Genomic DNA, 18,557 nt, shown 5'->3' on the forward strand with positions numbered 1-18,557 from the left:
AACTATTTGTGGTTCAGCTGATCTTCTGTTAATATTTGAACATGTATGGAGACATGCAATTTACCAAAAGAAAAAAGAAAAAAAAAGGTACAATTTGCTAATGATTTGCAAAATTGGTGTAAAATTAATATATTAAAAAATTATTAAATTATATTGTTTTAGTTGTTGTAATATGTTGTTTTTAAGAGTGTATTTTTTATATTTGGAGATACTGTATATCCTAAACATATTTATCCAAAAACATTTTATTATGGCATCTAATAAAGGTGCCGGTGACGTCATGTCAAAATTACAACACAGTGTTACACTAATACTGGAAATTGTATCAGACACAAAGTTCGTTGTATGAATCAGTTTTGTTAAATATAGAACCTCCAACACTCAAAAATAAGCGTACAGTTACAATCACAGGAAGTGTGAAGATTAAATGACAGGACATTGCACAGGTGGAGTTACTTCCTATCTACTGTAATGAAAAGCGCAATCGTATTTTCCCGGAGACCCTGTAAGCGCGTGACCTGAATCCTCGTGCACGAGCCCGGGTTGCGACCGGAAGTGATCTAATTCCATACCCGTTCCAAGAGGCCCGAAAGAATCGGGGGATTTCTATGGTAAATAATGACATTTATCTGTTATTCGATCTAATTTAGACATTTCTGTTTGTGTACATTTTAATTACTGTTTATTGCGGCGTATAGGTAGCGTTTTACCAGTAAGTTTGTGTCTATTTCCTTAAAGAAATTGAGAGAACAAGATGATGTGCTAGTTTAGCGCTTTAGCTTCTCTAGTTCTCCATTTCTTATGAGTAACTTTAAATTAAATGGTTTATTTTCTTCGTATTCAGTTACGAATCATGTATATACACAAAAGAAATATATACAGGAATGAAATGAGTAAAATCTACTGGTTTTAAGTAAAAACATCACAGTAGGTTTTGATATGACGTCACTAAACCAGTCTAACTGTGCTGTGAACCGAGGTTTCTCATTTATGAGAGATGAGTTATCGTGATTTAATGTTTAACAGTCTGTCAGTTTGTTTATGTGTTACATTTAAGAGACTTGCGGAAATGTAAGAAGTGATATGCACCGCCCACCTCCTAAAACTCTTGAAAACGTTTACATTTTTGATATAGAACTTTTTTATTTATCGTCTGAAGAAATGTACCATTTACCTTTACTGTGTTATATGTGTACATACATACACATTTCACAACACTCAGTTTTAGGGTGGTGTGTGTGTGCTTGTTTTTGCGACATTGTGGGGACCAAATGTCCCCACAAGGATAGTAAAACCTGAAATTGTTGACATTGTGGGGACCGGCCTGCGGTAAAAAACTATTAAAAATAGTAAATGATGTTTATCTGAAAGTGTAGCGATGCAAACATGTTTTCTGTAAGGGGTAGGTTTAGGGTTAGGGTTGGGTTAGAGGATAGACAATATCGTTTGGTCAGTATAAAATCTATAGAAGTCTATGGAAAGTCCCCACAATTCACAAAAACAAACGTGTGTGTGTGTTTTTTCAATGTGCATACACTGTTAATCCCCTGAAAGAAACTAAATGAGCATCCTGCATTTTCAACCCTCTTATGTCACCATGGGTGATTTTCAGGAAGAGATGTCAGGAGAAAGTGTGGTGAGCTCGGCTGTGCCGGCAGCTACAACACGGACCACCTCCTTCAAGGGGTCCAGTCCCAGTTCCAAATATGTGAAGCTGAATGTCGGGGGAGCGCTGTACTACACCACCATGCAGACCCTGACCAAGCAGGACACCATGCTGAAGGCCATGTTCAGTGGTCGTATGGAGGTCCTTACAGATAGTGAAGGTAGATGTACTGTGATAGCTACTGAAAAAGTGTTTTTTGCGTAATGTTATGAACCATATTGATACAAATGTGTGCTTCTGCAGTGTCCAAGTTACACTTTTCACCTCTGATCTTTCTCCAGGCTGGATTCTGATTGACAGGTGTGGGAAGCACTTTGGGACCATCTTGAACTATCTGAGGGACGGTGTCGTCCCGTTACCTGAGAGCCGGAGGGAGACAGAGGAGTTACTGGCGGAGGCAAAGTATTACCTGGTGCAGGGCCTGGTGGATGAGTGTCAGGCAGCATTACAGGTGGAGTACCAGCTACAACACAGTTGAATGGATAGTTCACCCAAAAATGAAAATCCTGTCATCATTTACTTCTCGTTCCAAACCCATTTGTGTTCATATTTTGAATGCAAAGGAAAATGTTTTCATGACACCTGAGAGATTTCTGTTCCTCCATTTATTAGGGATTTAATAATAGTAATAATAATAATAAGGGGTGAAACAATTAATCAAATGATGATTTAATATTTTATCTTTTTCATATATTTTTTTTTAAATACTAAAGCACATTTTTATTGTTGTGGATGTGCCAGTTGAGATACAGGATTTGCAGAGTTGCAGAGATTTTGGTTAAATGCTTTATTTTTGGTTGCATTTGTGAGTTAATGAAAATGTAAATGGTAGTAAAATAGGTAGAAAAGGCATATATACACTACCAGTCGAAAGTTTTTTTGTTTTTAAAAGTCATCTCTTCTGCTCACCAAGCCTGCATTTATTTGATACAAAGTACAGCAAAAAAGTAAAATTTTGAAATATTTTTACTATTTAAAATAACTTTTCTATTTGAATATATTTTATAATGTTGTATGTATAATGTGACAAAAGCTTTTTATTTCAGATAATTGCTAATCTTTGGATCTTTCTATTCATCAAAGAATCCTAAAAAATATGCTCAATTTTTTTAAATATTGATAATAATAAAAATACAAAATTCTTGTACAGAAAATCAGCATATTACAAAGATTTCTGAAGGATCATGTGACACTGAAGACTGAAGTAATGAGGCTGAAAATTCAGCTTTGATCACAGGAATAAATTACATTTTAAAATGTTCAAATAGAAAACCATTATTTTAAACAGTAAAAATATTTAAAGATTTTTTTTTTTTACTGTACTGTACAAATAAATGCAGACTTGGTGAGCAGAAAAGACTTCTTTAAAAAAATATTAAAAATCTTACTGTTCAAAAACTTTTGACTGGTAGTGTATTTTGCTAAAACAGACATTACAATATATTGATTGTGGGCTCCTGAATCAAATCAAATCATAAATTTTTTTTTGTGGCACGTTTTGAGGTATCAGCAAATATATTATCACTGTAAGCGAATCAACTTCAGAGCAAACACACACAGCTGAACTCACTTCCTCTGCTGGGCGGAGGAGCAGTGGGTGCAGATGAGGACAACGACCACCGCCACCACCACCACAGTAATGGCTCCCATGGAAACAATGATGATGACCAGAAGGGTTGCTGTTCTTACACGCATATATAGAGCAAACCAGATATAGTAAACGGAAGCTCAGCTGTTTGTGCATGATGTGGGGAACAAACCTCATTGGTACTTGTGTGACACATGACAATGAATGTTGTTGGTTTTTGTGATCAAATAAGCACATTTGAGCTTCCATTTACTATTTTTGATGTTCTTAATGTATGTGTTTATATGTGAATAACAGATTAAATTAGATGTTCATTACGTAAAGTGATTGTGTCTTTTCAGAAGACTTGGATTAAATCACCTAGTTCTTTTTGGAACTTTTTGAAGCGCCACATTATTGGTGTAACTGACCAAGATCTCTCAGGTTTCATTAAAAATATCTTAATTTGTGTTCTGAAGGAGAACAAGTCTTATGTATTTGGAAAGACATGAGGGGGAGTAAATGATGACAGAATTTCTATTTTCGGATATCCCATTGAATAAGCATATTATATGTTCAAGAAAATATATATATATATGACTTAAATTCTACATTTCTGGATTACAAATGTTTTCAGAACAAAGATGCATATGAGCCATTCTGTAAAGTTCCACTGGTGACATCATCTAAGGAGGAACAGAGGCTCATTGCCACTGCTAATAAGGTACAAATGCTTTATCATGTCAGTCTTAAAGAAATACCATTTGCTTTCCCCGAGAACCGAACCTTGACTTGTCTTTCTGTGTATTTGCAGCCTACAGTCAAACTGCTGTACAACAGAAGCAACAACAAATATTCATATACAAGGTAAAATGTTGAATTTTTTATAAGGTTTGGGTTGTTGGGAAGCTTACTGTTGGGCTTTTACCTGATCAGTTTGTTCATCTCTTTGTAGCAACTCTGATGACAACATGTTGAAGAACATTGAGCTGTTTGACAAACTGTCTCTGAGGTTCAATGGCCGAGTGCTTTTCATCAAGGATGTGATCGGTGATGAGATTTGTTGCTGGTCCTTTTACGGCCAGGGCAGAAAGATTGCAGAGGTGTGCTGCACATCAATTGTCTATGCTACTGAAAAGAAGCAAACAAAGGTAAAGAGTGATCTCCCCAACACATGGTTAAAATCAAACATTTATACAGTCTAGCATCTTCTATACTTTCATAACATGAAATCTCTATTTCAGGCTTTCTGTAGGTCTTAAAATATCTGAATCTGCCCTGAATTCACAAATTAAGGCCTTAAAAAAACAAAGTCATGCCATTAATTGTTGCGTACACTGCAAAAAATAAGCACTTTTTATCAAAAGGTACAAGGTTGTATGTGTATAAAATAAATTAAAAATGGATATCTGTTGGAAGTTGTATACTCAAAAATAGAAAACAGAGAACTATCTAAAAGATTTTTTTTGTCAAATTCTTTCGATAGGCTTAAATCACTCACTTTTTTATTCCCTCCATCACAGGTTGAGTTCCCAGAGGCTCGCATCTATGAAGAGACCCTTAACATCTTGCTGTATGAGTCTCAAGATGGCCGCGGACCTGACAATGCGCTGCTGGAAGCCACAGGGGGCGCTGCAGGTCGTTCCCACCACATGGACGAGGACGAAGAGAGGGAGCGCATTGAAAGAGTGCGGCGGATCCATGTCAAGCGCCCTGATGACCGCACTCACCACCATCAGTGACCCTGCAGTTTCTCTTCTTTTCAGTGCCTTACCAACTACCAGCGCTTCAGTTACTCCCCTCTATTTGCACACGGACACGTCAGTTAAGTTTTTCCCGAGTCTGCCTCCTCAGATAGACAAAGGGATACTCAGAATCGCTAGTATTGATTATGTTATATGAATATAGCATATAGGGCAGTGCAGCACTGACCTCGAACATCAGTTGTGCGTTAATGTGAACAGAAGTGCACAACAGATTTTACTGCATCCGTGACATTCCCATGACATTTTGCCCTAGTTGCTATTCATAAAGCGAATTCCAATGAATATATAACGAGTCGATCAGCTAAACCTGTCGTTTAATTGTAGCTTTGCAGCGAATGGAGTTTTTTTCCGAATTTAGTCGTCAGCCTAGTATTTTTGTATTTTACATTATTTACCATTGTTTGAGTGAAGACGGTAGGGTTCCTGGTGCCTTATAGGTTAATACTGTTCTTTTTGGAGAGTCCTTTTGTTGTGTATTGTGTGATAGACATTTTGCGTTTAGTTTATTCCTCTTACTTAGTTTATTTTGTTTGTTTGTCGCTTTGAATTGAAGTGTTGGAGCCAGGAGTTCATAGTGCTGATAGTGTGTCTTATTGAGATTTGATTTGAGATACAGGAAATTCAAACAATCTTGAAAATGTCAGTGTGGTTTGACAGTCAACTGATCAGTGAATTCAGTGAAGGAGGATGTAATTATTGCCTTATGAGAAGAATCCAATCCATAACGTCCCTTTTTTTTTTTTTTTTTTTTAAACACTCAGTAGAGAAGAATATCATAAATTCTTAATCTTTCATTGAGGATTGTATGTGCTGGATTTGAGTGGTCTGTATGAGTTTGGCCAATAGAGGGCAGTATAGTGTTACGTGTTTCACTTTCAAAAGCAGTCAAAATTTCTATCCCCTTTTAGCTGCAATCAGTAAAATAGATTATGCTGTTAAATGCCTTTCTGCTGCACTGTATTAAATTCCATCGAGTTAATTACGCTTCTGGGTTTTGTAAGTGATCGCATACGAGCAAAGAAACTGAGATGTAGTCAGAAACGTTAGGATGTATATCTGTAATTGAGAAATGGACACCAGGTATGAGAGTGTAATCAGAGACCGGACCACGTCAAAGAATCTCCAGGAAGTATGAGATAACAGGCTGTCCTCTGCTGCAGCGTGTAGCATCACAGATGGTTTGTGATCATTAGTTTTATTAAAGGTGTATTTAAAAAAAACAACAACTATGAAATCTGTAATACTGTAGAGAAGTTTGTACAGATGTGCACATGAATAAAAATGTTTTACATACAAATTATTTATACACACGTTATCACAAATAAAGATTTCTACAAATTTTGTAGATCAAATTGCGCATTTGCTTTGTATTTTATTTGTATATGTTGATATAAAACAATATTATAAATATGGCTCAACAAAACAGTGTGAATATGACCAAATAAAATATTCAGTTTACAAGAAATGTCATCAAGAGCCTTAGCCTGAAGGGCAGCTTTTATGAAATACAAAAAAATACATATGTGTATATATATATTTATTTATTTATTTATTAACTATTTAGCTGTCATTTTTCATTAGTGCACAGATCGGTTCTTTAAATCTATATTCTGAGCTCTTAGTGGTCTGTTGAGGTGTGTGTGCGTGCGTGTGCGTCACAGTTTGGGGGATGGAGACGGATATCTTCTTCCATAAGGGTTTCCCTCATAAAATATACACAGGCTTGGTGACCTCCTTTAGATCATCGAGACTTGATCCGTGGAGCCACCTTTGATAATGAAAGAGTCTTAAGTACTGGAACAATAATATTAAATTAAAAGGATAGTTCACCCAAAAATAAAGATTCTGTCATTAATTACTCACCCTCATGTTGTTCCAAACCCGCAAGACCTTCGTTCATCTTCAGAATACAAATTCAGATATTTTCAATGAAATCCGAGAGCTTTCTGACCCTCCAAAGCCTGCAAGAGTCCTACCACGGTCAAGGCATAGAAACTTAGTAAGGACATTGTTGAAATAGTCCATGTTACATCAGTGGTTCAACTGTAATTTTACAAAGCTAGCAGAATACTTTTTTGTGCAAAGAAAACAAAAATAATGACTTTACTTAACAGTTTTTTTCCTCCATGTTACTGTAGGTGGCATTAACGAGAGAACCACGACACATGCGTGCGTTTCTTTGCTTGTAAATGTGGTGCAGAATGTTAATGATGGCAGACTGTCCCAGAAGAGATCATTGATTAAAGCACAAAAAGTATTCTCGTAGCTTCATAACATTAACGTTAAACCACCGATGTCACATGGACTATTTTAGAGATGTCCTTACTACGTTTCTGTGCCTTGACCGTAGGAACCCTATGCAGGATCAGAAAGCTTTGGATTTCATCAAAAATATCTTAGGTCTTACAGGTTTGGAATAACTTGAAGGTGAGTAATTAACAACAGAATTTTCATTTTTGGGTGAACTATCCTTTTAAGCAGAAATATGGAAGTAATTACTTACCACCATTAGATGTCCATTTTTCCCTTTATAAATCATAGGCTCTTGACCAGTGCTGAAATCCACACCGCCCTCCTTGCCCACCTGGATCTCAAACTTTATGCTGTGAGAAGATCAAATGTTAACACAGTGTGTCCAAAATAACGTTACAAGTTGGAAAGTAAGTGACGTTGGTCTTTTTACCTTCCCTGGACAACCTTGATGTTATTCTGCTTGTTTGCAGTCATAGCCAGTTTGGTCAAAGCTTCAAACAGGTGGTCACACTGAAGTACCAAGTCCCCCTTAGATAAAAGGAAACTACTTTAGTGCTTTCAAATGATATATGCATTTGTGTAATGTATTGTGAAACAAATTAGAGTTTACATATAGCCCATTGGCTGTGCCTGATTTGCTCACCTTCTGTTTTGGATCATTCAAAGCAACGTGGAGGATCATGACAGAGTCACCCAGATTACTGACAGAAGCACCTGTGTATATAAGATATATTCATTGTGAACTGGGTTCTCTCTGCTTTGCAAATAAATGTTATAATAAAACACAAACACTACAGTTCAAAAGTTTGGAGTCAGTAGGTAATTTTTTAAAAGAAATCAATCCTCTTGTTAAGTTGTGACATAAGAAATGCTGTTTCCGGGTCCAAGCCTCAACTCGTTTCACTTGAGAATACTATCTCAACAGCCATATTACCACTATTTGTTGTTTTCTTGTGGCATCTGAGAGCTTTTAGACGCGAAACGGTGATGTCAGACTTAATAAGCTAATAGTTTTATTTTACAAGGATGGATTAAATTGATCAAAAGTGTCAGTAAATACATTTATAATGTTACAAAGGTTTCTGTTCCAAAGAACTGCTGTTGCATCAAGAAAACCTGATAAATGTATCACAAAAATATTACGCAACACAAATATTTTCAATAATATTTTTTTTTTTTTTCCGGTTGTAACACTGTAAATAAAATAAAACTGTAAATAATGATAATAATAAGTGTTTATTGAGCACCAAAACCAAATATTAGAATGATTTCGGAAGGATCATGTAACACTAGACTGGAGTAATATCTGCTAAAAATTCAGCTTTATTTAGTTATTTATAAAATGTTATTTATACAGTTGTAGTTACTTATATAGTAATATAACTTATATTACTTATAGTAAATATTAAAATGCAATATTATAGTTTTTCTGTATTTTAATCAAATAATTGCAGCCTTGGTAAGCATAAGAAACTTATTTAATAAACATGAAAAAAAAATTACTGACCCCAGAATGTTCTCAATGTCTGTGTTGAAACGTTTTTTTTTTTTCCCACAGAATTGGGCTACTTTAACACTTTGTGTATTTTTTCTCCCCGGAACATGATTTTTATTTGGGGACCCCCCTCGAATTGCAATTGGGCAAGTTTTGGGCTAGTTTTGAGTAGCATTTGGGCGGGTTTTGTTGTGAAGACCTGGCAACCCTGTCAGTAGAGGACAGTTGTAGTTGTTCTCAATAGTGCAAAATTGTATTTTTAGGGTTACTACATGCCCTCAAAGTGCACACCTCTAAAGGGTGCATATTGGTACCTTAGGAGTACACTATAGTCTCTTAAAGGGATAGTTTATTAATTATTAATTAATTCATTAATAAGTCATTAATTACTCACCCTCAACACTTGGAGGCTGACACAGAAGAGAAGAAATTGTTGAATAAAGTTGTTATTTTTTGTTTTCTTTGCAAAAAATATTCTCGTTACTTCAGAAAAAAACGACTGAACAACTGATGTCACATGAACTATTTTAACAATGCCCTTACTACTTTTCTGGGCCTTGAACGTGGTAGTTGCATTACTGTCTATGCAGGGTCAAATAGCTCTCAGATTTAATTGAAAATATCCTAATTTGTGTTCTGAAGATGAACGAAGGTCTTCGACATGAGGGTAGTTAATGACTGAATTTTAACCTTTGGGTTAACTATCCCTAATATGTACTAATATGCACCATTTAGGGGTAAATATGGTACAAACTTGTACCTTTGAGAATAAAAATCTTGAGGAATACTACGGCAGAATAATTAAAAGGAGACATCTTTGAAAGTGCTGTAACATATCTACCCCTCAAGACCCACCTTTTAAGGAAACATAGTCCACTCTCTGTTTAATCTTCGCCTCTTCTACCAGGTATACAGCAGCCTGAGTGAGAATAAGTTGCCTTGGTCTTGATTTAAATCCATTTCTGTCATACTTCACCACAGGAACGCTGTACTGCAGAGAGAAAAAGTGTGTTTAGGTGACATACTAAAAACTGGCTCTTATTCTACCCTGCATGATTGACAATTGGCATTATCTTACATTAGTAAGATTCTGATTTACCTTGATACGTTCATGTCGTATAGTCTGAAGAACCCTCATATTGATGTCTTGTTCATCTGGTAAATGGAAGGAAGTGCATAAGACATACAAAAGGTTCTGTGCAAAACTAATTGTTGTTAATGTAAACTTTACTGACTGATTCTAGTGTCCACAAAAGGAACAGCAACACTCGAAGGGTAGCTGTCCTTCTTTCCCTTAAAGATGGCACTGGTTACTATTTTTTGTTGCAGCTGTGAAAAGACATAGCCAAAATTTAAACATGCCAAAAGAGCTGAAACTGTATTTTAAAGGCACAAAAGCCTATGTGATAGTGACCTGTGCTTTTTTCTGTGGTGTAATTCCCCGGACATACTTCCTCACCATCATACGTGTGTTCAGCTGTCGCAGAATCTCTGAGGTCTACAAACACAGTATCATCAAACACATTCCCAATTTAAAGTAATACTGCACATGAATGTTTGCATACAGTGGCCTCAAAAAGTACTCAGACAATTAAGGCCTTAAACTGAAGATTAAGTTTGGTGACAATTATTGTGATGCCACTTTTATTGCAATGAAATTCAGATTTTAAGTGTGGCTGAAGTGTATCCTTTTTATGATTTTAGTAACTGAGAATTTCTTAATACCTCTGTCATGACTGGGGGAGGTGTCAGCCATGTGGTCTTGTCCAGGACAGTCTTTGGTAAGTTGTCTTTTAGTCTATTAAGGTAGCTCTGTCGAACGAAGGCTAGGTATTCTGAGTTGTCAGTAGTTTTTGCCTCACGGCGTGTGATGTAACCCTTAATAAACCTGCATAAATAAAACACGATGACCCACAAATGATGACAGAATTTTAAATTTGGGTGAACTATCCCTTTAAGTGAAAGGATATATACCTGGGTAATAAAATGTGTTAATATAAAAAAAAATACTAATATAACTACTAACTGTTTAATGACTTTAACAGCCCAGGCTCTGCGCTCTCTCTCTTTGCGTGCCTGCACTCCTCTCCAACATGTCTCAATTTTTGTAGCTAAATGTTGGTAGAAAAAAAAGCTGAATCACAGAGAAATGCAAATAGCGCATATGTGTATATTATAATAAATGTACTTTATGTTGCAACAAAGTGTTATAATGTTCTGTAATATACTATAAATATTGCTTATAGAAAAGAAAAAAACGATTAAATCAATAAATACTGTTATTTACCAGCTTCTTTCTGTTTTCGAAACTCTCCTTTGGCTCTGTAACCTTTGTATTTGGCCTGTATTCTTGTAGCTGTAAAAGCAACATTAAATTAACATTAACAATTAAATGCCTCTTTGTGTTTTCTGTTGCTTACCCAGTTCATGTTTGCAGATTTCAAAGGCATCTTCTGTGGCAAAAAGTGTCCTGGCATATCGAATGAATATCTTTGTCCTTTAAATATGACAGAATATGAAGGATTGTTCAGGTTTGTGTGGTGAGAAAACTAATTTTTTAGTATTGTGAATTTAAAAGCCTGAAACTGCTCACCTGCCCATTTTATACTCATCAGGCTGGTAGCCTAGATGTTGCACAAGTTTTTCCACCCCGTCTGCAGGTACACCTCTCCAGTGGGGCCAAGTAGCAGGACAAAGAGCTTTATACCTTAAGAATATAGCATTAGGTGAGGATTTTGAATATATACCAGCTTTTACAATAAATGCCAGTATACCTCTTCAGAAAAACTTCATATCTACGTCGATATGCAAATCCAGCTCGTCTGACCCTCAGGTGCTCCATTAACCCCAGATATTTCACCTGGTGCCTGACCAGAACTTCATCAAACTTGCCTGTGATGAAACAAAGTAAAAGAACATAATTCTACTTTACCAGAAATAAAAATTCAGTTACACACAAAAGTAAACAACAGATTATTCTCTGTATTCATATACACATGAGTTCAATGAGTTCTTAGTATTCACATAAAAAAGTTTCTTACCTGGCTGTTTATTGTCATTGGATTTGAGGCACCGCACGTACCATGCTTCCTTAGCTGTCAGAATCTCTGTCAGCCGCAGAAGACTGTTCTTAAACTGAGTGGCCACCTACAGATTTAATTTCACAATTCAGAATGTGCATGACATTATTTAAATGTCATGCATGCAGTCATTTTATTTTATTATTTATATATATGTGTGTGCATATATAGAAAGAAATGCTAATTTTAAAGAAAAACATCAGATGGCTTCATATATATATATATATATATATATATATATATTAGAAATCGATTGCAGTATCAAGTCGGTATAGAAGCCTGTTTCTGCCACTGAATAAAAAATTGAAAAAAAAAAAAAAAAAAGTAATTGCAAACTTTTTATCTTACAATTTTTATCTTGCGAGTTTACATCTTACAATTCTGACTTTTTTCTCTGAAATGCGTGATACAAACTCACCCTTCTGACTTTTTCTCAAAATTGCGAATTGACTTTTTTTTCTCAGAATTGCGAGTTAAGTCAGAAATGTGAGAAATAAACTCAAAATTCTGAGAACATACCAGTCTTTTTTTCCCCTCAAAATCTGACTTTATAACTCGCAATTGTGAGTTTATATCTCATAATTCTGACTTTGTAACTTTCATTTTTTTATCTTGCAATTCTGACTTTATAATTCACACTTGCGAGTTCATGAATCACAATTCTGAGGAAAAAACATCATAATTGTGAGATAAAAATTCACAATAACCTTTATTCAGTGGTGGAAACAGGTTTTTGTAAGTCTGTGATTGAGTTTCTTATTTATTTATTTATTTAGTAACCATTTCACATTATGCTTTGATAAACTGATTTTGTTATTTTCTTTATTTTAGAAATTAAAAAATATATATATTTTGTGTCTTTAATCTAATTTGCATCAAAATGCCAGTCTAGTCAAATAATAAGTCAATTAAAAATTTTATTTATCTAGATTGTTAGTGCTGGTACTACCCACAATACAATGTATGCAACTTCCATTTAATTAAAAAAATCCATTCTAGCATATGAAATCAATTTACTGTCCTATAATTGAATACATTTCAGTATTTTTAACACAGGAAGTGGACTCACTGTCTCAGGTCTCCTCCTGCTGTCTCCCTCAGTGACTGGAAAGCACTGTTGTACTATTGGGTTCTTTGACAGGCACATCACCTGTTAGTTACACACATACAAATGCAGACATATAAGAAACACACATGCGCACACACACATTTAACTCTTGTAGGACCAAAAATAAGAGAAAGCAAATAATTAAATGGCTTATATGAGCTATTTTCCTTTCATCCACCCTGACCAGCATTATCCTTGATTGTACACCCTGTGCACTTACGTCTTTGATGTTCTTGTACAAAAGATCATTGTTTTTGTCAATGAACCCTGTTGAAAAAGAACAGATCATAAAAAATAAAAGGTTGTGAAAGCCACAAAACATGTTTCTGAGGTTTAATAAAATGTGTTTTTGTGTCTTCTCTTACCCACAACGCAGTAAGTCACCTCTCCTGCATAATGAAGAAGACGAAAATCCCCTCTTTCCAGAGACTTGCGTGTCTTCTTATCAGCCAGTTTATGCCTTCAGTTCACAGAATAGTAAAGGAAATTGCTTTTATTACACCACAATAAGATCAAGTCACTAAAAATGTGTGAATGAAGTGCAGAAGTTTCCCTTGGACAGAGAAATATAGCAGGGACTCCATGTTAAACATTATATAAAACTGACTTATGATGCTTAAATTGCACATCCATTGAAATAAACATTTGTGCTTGCATATATAATAAATACAAATGTACACCATACAATTAAGTACATGAAGTTGTACTTAATTTCATTCTTCTCATGTATTTTGCAAGTTTTTTTTGGATGCATGTTTCCTGGGAATCCTACAACCTTGACATTGCCAGTGCTATGGTCTACCAGTTAACTACAATAACATGGCAGTTCTTGGCACTCACTCAGTAATTCAGGAACTTAATTTGTATGTGACCTGGATAAAGAGTGAGTAACACAACATCACAATCTCTGTCTCTCAGACTGCTGGGCACTTTCATCAGGGCGTCAGTCAATACAAGGCTTAGGAGAGACAATGTGGCCAAACCAGGGGGTGAATGCTTCAGTTTCAAATACAACAAGGTCTGGTGAAGAATCAAACTGCTGATAGTTTCTAGCACTTCTGAATTAATTAAAAGATACTTAAACTCTTGCTTAGTGCCACATATAATATTGAGATAATGATCAAACATAAACTCACGTTACAAAGTGGGGATGATTGCCCATTTTCTCTTCAAGTTTCTCCAGAAAAGTGAGATCCGTGGCATCGCCCGGCCTCATACACTCCTCATCCTGAAACACCAAAAAACACAAGTTCTCTTCGCAAATGCTTCTGTTAGCATCAATAAAGCATCTTTTACTTCAGAAAGTGTCAAAAAAGTAAATAATATCTGTCTCTACAGTGTGTAAAGACAGTGTACACATTATTCCATACCAACACAGAGATGATTCCCCTGTGTTTTTCTTCAACCAGATCACAGATGATTTTATTGTTGAAGAACTGCACTGGCTCCCACTGAGATACAGTGAGAGAAAATGACACTTACTCTTTACTCTTATTAAAGCATAGCATATCATTCTATAATGATGTTTGAATGATGAATGACTGATTTGCTCTACCTCAATTCCTTCTGCTTCATATTCCTCTTGTTCAGCCTTCAGCGTCAACTGAATGAAGAGCTGCTGTAGCTTCTCATTGCAGTAGTTTATGCAAAACTGCTCAAAACTAAACACACATAAAATAAAATAAAAAAGGTTAAAAAAAAACGTTCAAATTCACTTTCTAGTTCTAGAAAGCATTATAAATGTGAGTACTGGATATCTATCTATCTATCTATCTATCTATCTATCTATGTCTGTCTGTCTTATTTAATTCCAAACACATACCTGTTAACAAAGAATACCTCAAATCCATAGATGTCTAACAATCCAATCACTGTTTTCCTCTCTGAATCCTTTAAAAAGAACAAGGTAAAGGATGAAGCTAGTCATTTAGGTTTCAGTCATAGTTTCTTTAAATCTGTCTGGTAGAATTTAGTTAAAAGCAACACTGTATTCATTTCTTCAAAATGGAACAAATTGCATAAAGTGGCTTTCAAATCAAATATACCAGGAGATTTACAATGTAACCAAACATTGGCCTCTTACTTTGTTCTCCAGAGACTCATTGATCCTGTTGACCAGCCATGTGAAGGCACGGCCATAGATGGCTTTCGCCAGAGCATCTCTGGCATAGATAGCATGATCAACAGTAAACGGACTCAGAACCTGGAGGCCAGAGACAGTTATTACCTTCTTCAAAAATGATTTTGGATAAAAAGATAGTATATCATTACAGTACAAACTTGCCCTTATATTACCTCCTCAGATTTGGCTTCAATCTTCCTGAATGTCAGAGCTTCGTGAAGGACCTGTACATGCACTCCTAACAGCTGAACATCAGCGCAAAAGAGAAATGTTACTCAGATGTGAACTATTTAACATAATTGAGGAAAATATGTAGTTGAAGTAAAACGTTTACATATACCTTGCAGAATCTGCTAACTGTTAATTATTTTACCAAAATATGGGGGATCATACAAAATGCATGTTATTTTTTATTTATGAAAACTTTTTGAATTTGAAGATCAGGTTAAATTTAACTTATTTTGTCTTCTGGGAAACATGTAAGTATCTTTTGTAGCTTCTGAAAGGCAGTACTAAATGAAAAAAATATGATATTTAGGCAAAATAAGAAAAATGTACATATCTTTATTCTGTTAAAAAGTTTTCACCCTCCAGCTCTTAATGCATTGTTTTTCCTTCTGAAGCATCAGTGAGAGTTTGAACCTTCTGTGATAGCTGCATATGAATCCCTCAGTTGTCCTCAGTGTGAAAAGATGCATCTCAAAATCATACTGTCATTGTTGGGAGGGTTCAAATATACAAAAAATGCTGAAAAACCAAAGAATTTGTGGGATTTTTCTGAAGAACAAGAACAAACAAGGGACTCATGAACAACTATCACTAAACAAAAAAACACAACTGTGGATCTTTCAGGTAACAACACAGTATTACGAATCAAGTGTATATAACTTTTGAACCGGGTCATTAATTACTATATGTAAATGTCTTTTATGTGAAATATGTTATTCAGGTCAGAACTAAAAAAAAAAAATAAAAAAAAAACATGCATTTTGTATGACTCCATCTTATTTAGGTAAAATAATTACCATTTAGCAGATTCTTCAAGGTGTATATAAACTTCTGACTTCAACTGTATAACAAATAAACTGACCTTGGATACCCAACGCAGTGCTGCATTAGAGTTTAGAACAGCATAACCTTTGGTGTCTCCATCAAAATGCACGTTCCCCAAATGGAGCACACTGGCAATAATCCCAAAAAGGTGCTTGGATATTAAAGAGAAAATGTATCTGTTTATGATCCAAGGCGACAGCTTTTGTCATATTTGCACATCAGATCATTTATACAAAAAATTCTCCTCTCCTTACCTCAATGTCGTTAGCATCAAAGTCAACAACTGATAATGCATTTTTAACAGTTTTCCAGTCATTCTTGTCATTAATGGAGCTCACATTGGAACACTCTCCCTATTAACACAAACAATGTATTTAGAAAAATTCTACTTAAATTTCACAACCATCTTCTACTTATTTTGCGCATCAGATTCTAAGTTAGAATTCATACCTGCACTAAATAACTATAACGTTTGGTGTCCTTCTCCAAGCCCAGGTGCCTCAGTAGGTCTTCCTCTCCTCCCTCCACCAGCTGGTAGAAAATATGAAAGTTTCTCTCACCATGGTTTTGGTGAACCACTCTAGACTTTTCCAGCAGATAGCTAAGGATGTGGCCACCAACTGCATCTCCCTATGGAATAAAACAAGCATGAGCCTTTATTAACATGCAATATTACTTTGTGATGAAGTAGCTATTATGGTTTTTGTCAATACCTGGCAATCAAACTGGATGTCCATGTACTTCCCAAAACGACTGGAGTTGTCATTTTTCATCGTTTTTGCATTTCCAAAGGCCTAAAAGCACATAGTAAATGGTCAGAAATAATCTGAGAATAGAGTGTATTCATGATGAGTCGTCAATCGGCCATATCGGTGGCATTAAATGTCAACAATGCCACTGAACCGAACAAAACTCTGATTATTGCTGCTGAAACTTATTGTCATGTTTTGGGCTGTACTGATCAGCCCGACCGGGAAAACATAGTACTGTAGGCTGCCAAAAGTTATAACAAATCAAGGAGAAGAGTGCAAAAAACTGTCTGAGGAACAAAAATGCATTTGTGTTTCGCCAAACTGAACCAGGATTTTTTAGGGCAAGAATCTTGACAACATTCATGTTTGTTTTTCCGGTCAGGTAGGTGAAATATTAGGCTAATGTCTTTCTTAATGCTCGTACATATCTTTACCATATTAACTTTAGTTTGTCAAAATATTGTACCCTTTCCTGTTTGCTAAGTCCTTCTCTATATGATTTAGCAGGTTTAGACAGCATAAATTAGCAGAACAACATATGTGCTATTTAGATCTGAGTATCGCCAACATGGCCACGCATCCGGATAGCTGACCAAATCGTGCCGTAAGTGCAAACCCTCTATATTATTGTTGGACTAACCTCTAGAACAGGGTTGGACATGAGCATACGGTCTCTCACAGTGTCCAATAAGGTGGAACTAGGGCAGCTGACTGCATAATACTGCAAGATCTTCTTGGAGGCCTCAGTTTTGCCTGCTCCACTCTCCCCAGATATCAAAATAAAGTGGTTGTTGGCTTCTGATAGCATGGTGTGGTAGACATTATCTGCTAATGCATATCTGAGAAGGACAAAAAATATTTTTTCAGTTTTATTTACAAATGTCTAAGTTACTGGTTTGGCAATGATGGTAAGTTAAATACTTACATATGAGGGGGCAACTCAAAGAAGTTCACTCCCATATAGAGATCCATTTGTTTCTTGGTGTAGATGTCCAGTTCTTTGTATGGGTTTACAGATATCAGCAGAGTACCTATGTAAGTCTGAAAGAATATGTATGACATTAACTTAATCACAAGTACAAGCAAATTAACTTTTGTTTTTGATGTCTCACTCACATATATCAAATCCTCTGTAAAACGTTTCTTCAGATTGTCCAAGAAGGCTGTCTCACTGTTGTGGGCATCAAGAAGCACAAAGTCCTGGATGCCAACTCGGTCTCTGGCAATCAGGGCTCCCTCCAAGTCCAACTGCCCCAGTTTAACCTTTCCTTTCTGCCAATCAGACAAGCACAACACTAACCATGACCCGATGCAATTTGTTTACACTGACCAAGTCTATAGGATTGTGTCATTCTGTGGCCATAAAGTTCAGAAGCTCAGTTTTTTAAGTAGCTGAACAGGCCTAAATATTTCAGTCAAATAATTAGTGACTCACTTCCAATAAATTATTGGTTATAGCATGGAACTGGCAACGGTAAAACTGAGCTGTCTAGTGACTCTTCACCCTTTCATTAATAGACTTGCTAACATGTTGAGACTGAGACCGAAAATTGGGGTCTAAGGTCTCTGATTGAGTCACAATCATCCAACCGCATAATCCCCTGCTGATGTTTAACTAAGTACTTTATAAAGCTGCTCTCTATTGTAGAGGCTTTTGTAATGAGATATCATCTGCAACGAGTAGACCATGTTCCT

The 18,557-nt window shown here is 35.8% G+C and overlaps 2 protein-coding genes across 2 annotated transcripts; one reads left to right on the plus strand and one right to left on the minus strand.

Annotated features, from left to right (window-relative positions):
• The first annotated feature begins 474 nt into the window (after nt 1-474).
• Nucleotides 475-5,753, plus strand: kctd10 (potassium channel tetramerization domain containing 10). The gene is made up of 7 exons (XM_051110465.1): nt 475-611; nt 1,613-1,826; nt 1,948-2,117; nt 3,871-3,957; nt 4,048-4,100; nt 4,189-4,384; nt 4,757-5,753. The coding sequence occupies exons 1-7, from the start codon at nt 609-611 to the stop codon at nt 4,973-4,975; spliced, it is 942 nt and encodes a 313-aa protein (XP_050966422.1). The 5' UTR covers nt 475-608; the 3' UTR covers nt 4,976-5,753.
• Nucleotides 5,754-6,146: 393 nt separating this feature from the next.
• Nucleotides 6,147-18,214, minus strand: myo1ha (myosin IHa). The gene is given in 32 exon segments (XM_051110464.1): nt 6,147-6,767; nt 7,503-7,602; nt 7,683-7,780; nt 7,896-7,966; nt 9,603-9,738; nt 9,847-9,902; nt 9,983-10,076; nt 10,162-10,245; nt 10,473-10,635; nt 10,774-10,858; nt 11,035-11,103; nt 11,168-11,244; nt 11,341-11,454; nt 11,522-11,639; nt 11,789-11,894; nt 12,897-12,977; nt 13,156-13,202; nt 13,301-13,395; nt 14,072-14,163; nt 14,306-14,386; nt 14,491-14,596; nt 14,758-14,825; nt 15,019-15,138; nt 15,231-15,302; nt 16,148-16,261; nt 16,365-16,463; nt 16,561-16,740; nt 16,824-16,904; nt 17,503-17,701; nt 17,788-17,903; nt 17,979-18,167; nt 18,170-18,214. Coding segments are annotated over 32 exon segments (3,183 nt in total). The 3' UTR covers nt 6,147-6,740.
• Between the last annotated feature and the right edge of the window lie 343 nt (nt 18,215-18,557).

Source organism: Labeo rohita, chromosome 5, assembly GCF_022985175.1.
Source record: "Labeo rohita strain BAU-BD-2019 chromosome 5, IGBB_LRoh.1.0, whole genome shotgun sequence".
In the NCBI taxonomy this organism is placed as follows: domain Eukaryota; kingdom Metazoa; phylum Chordata; class Actinopteri; order Cypriniformes; family Cyprinidae; genus Labeo; species Labeo rohita.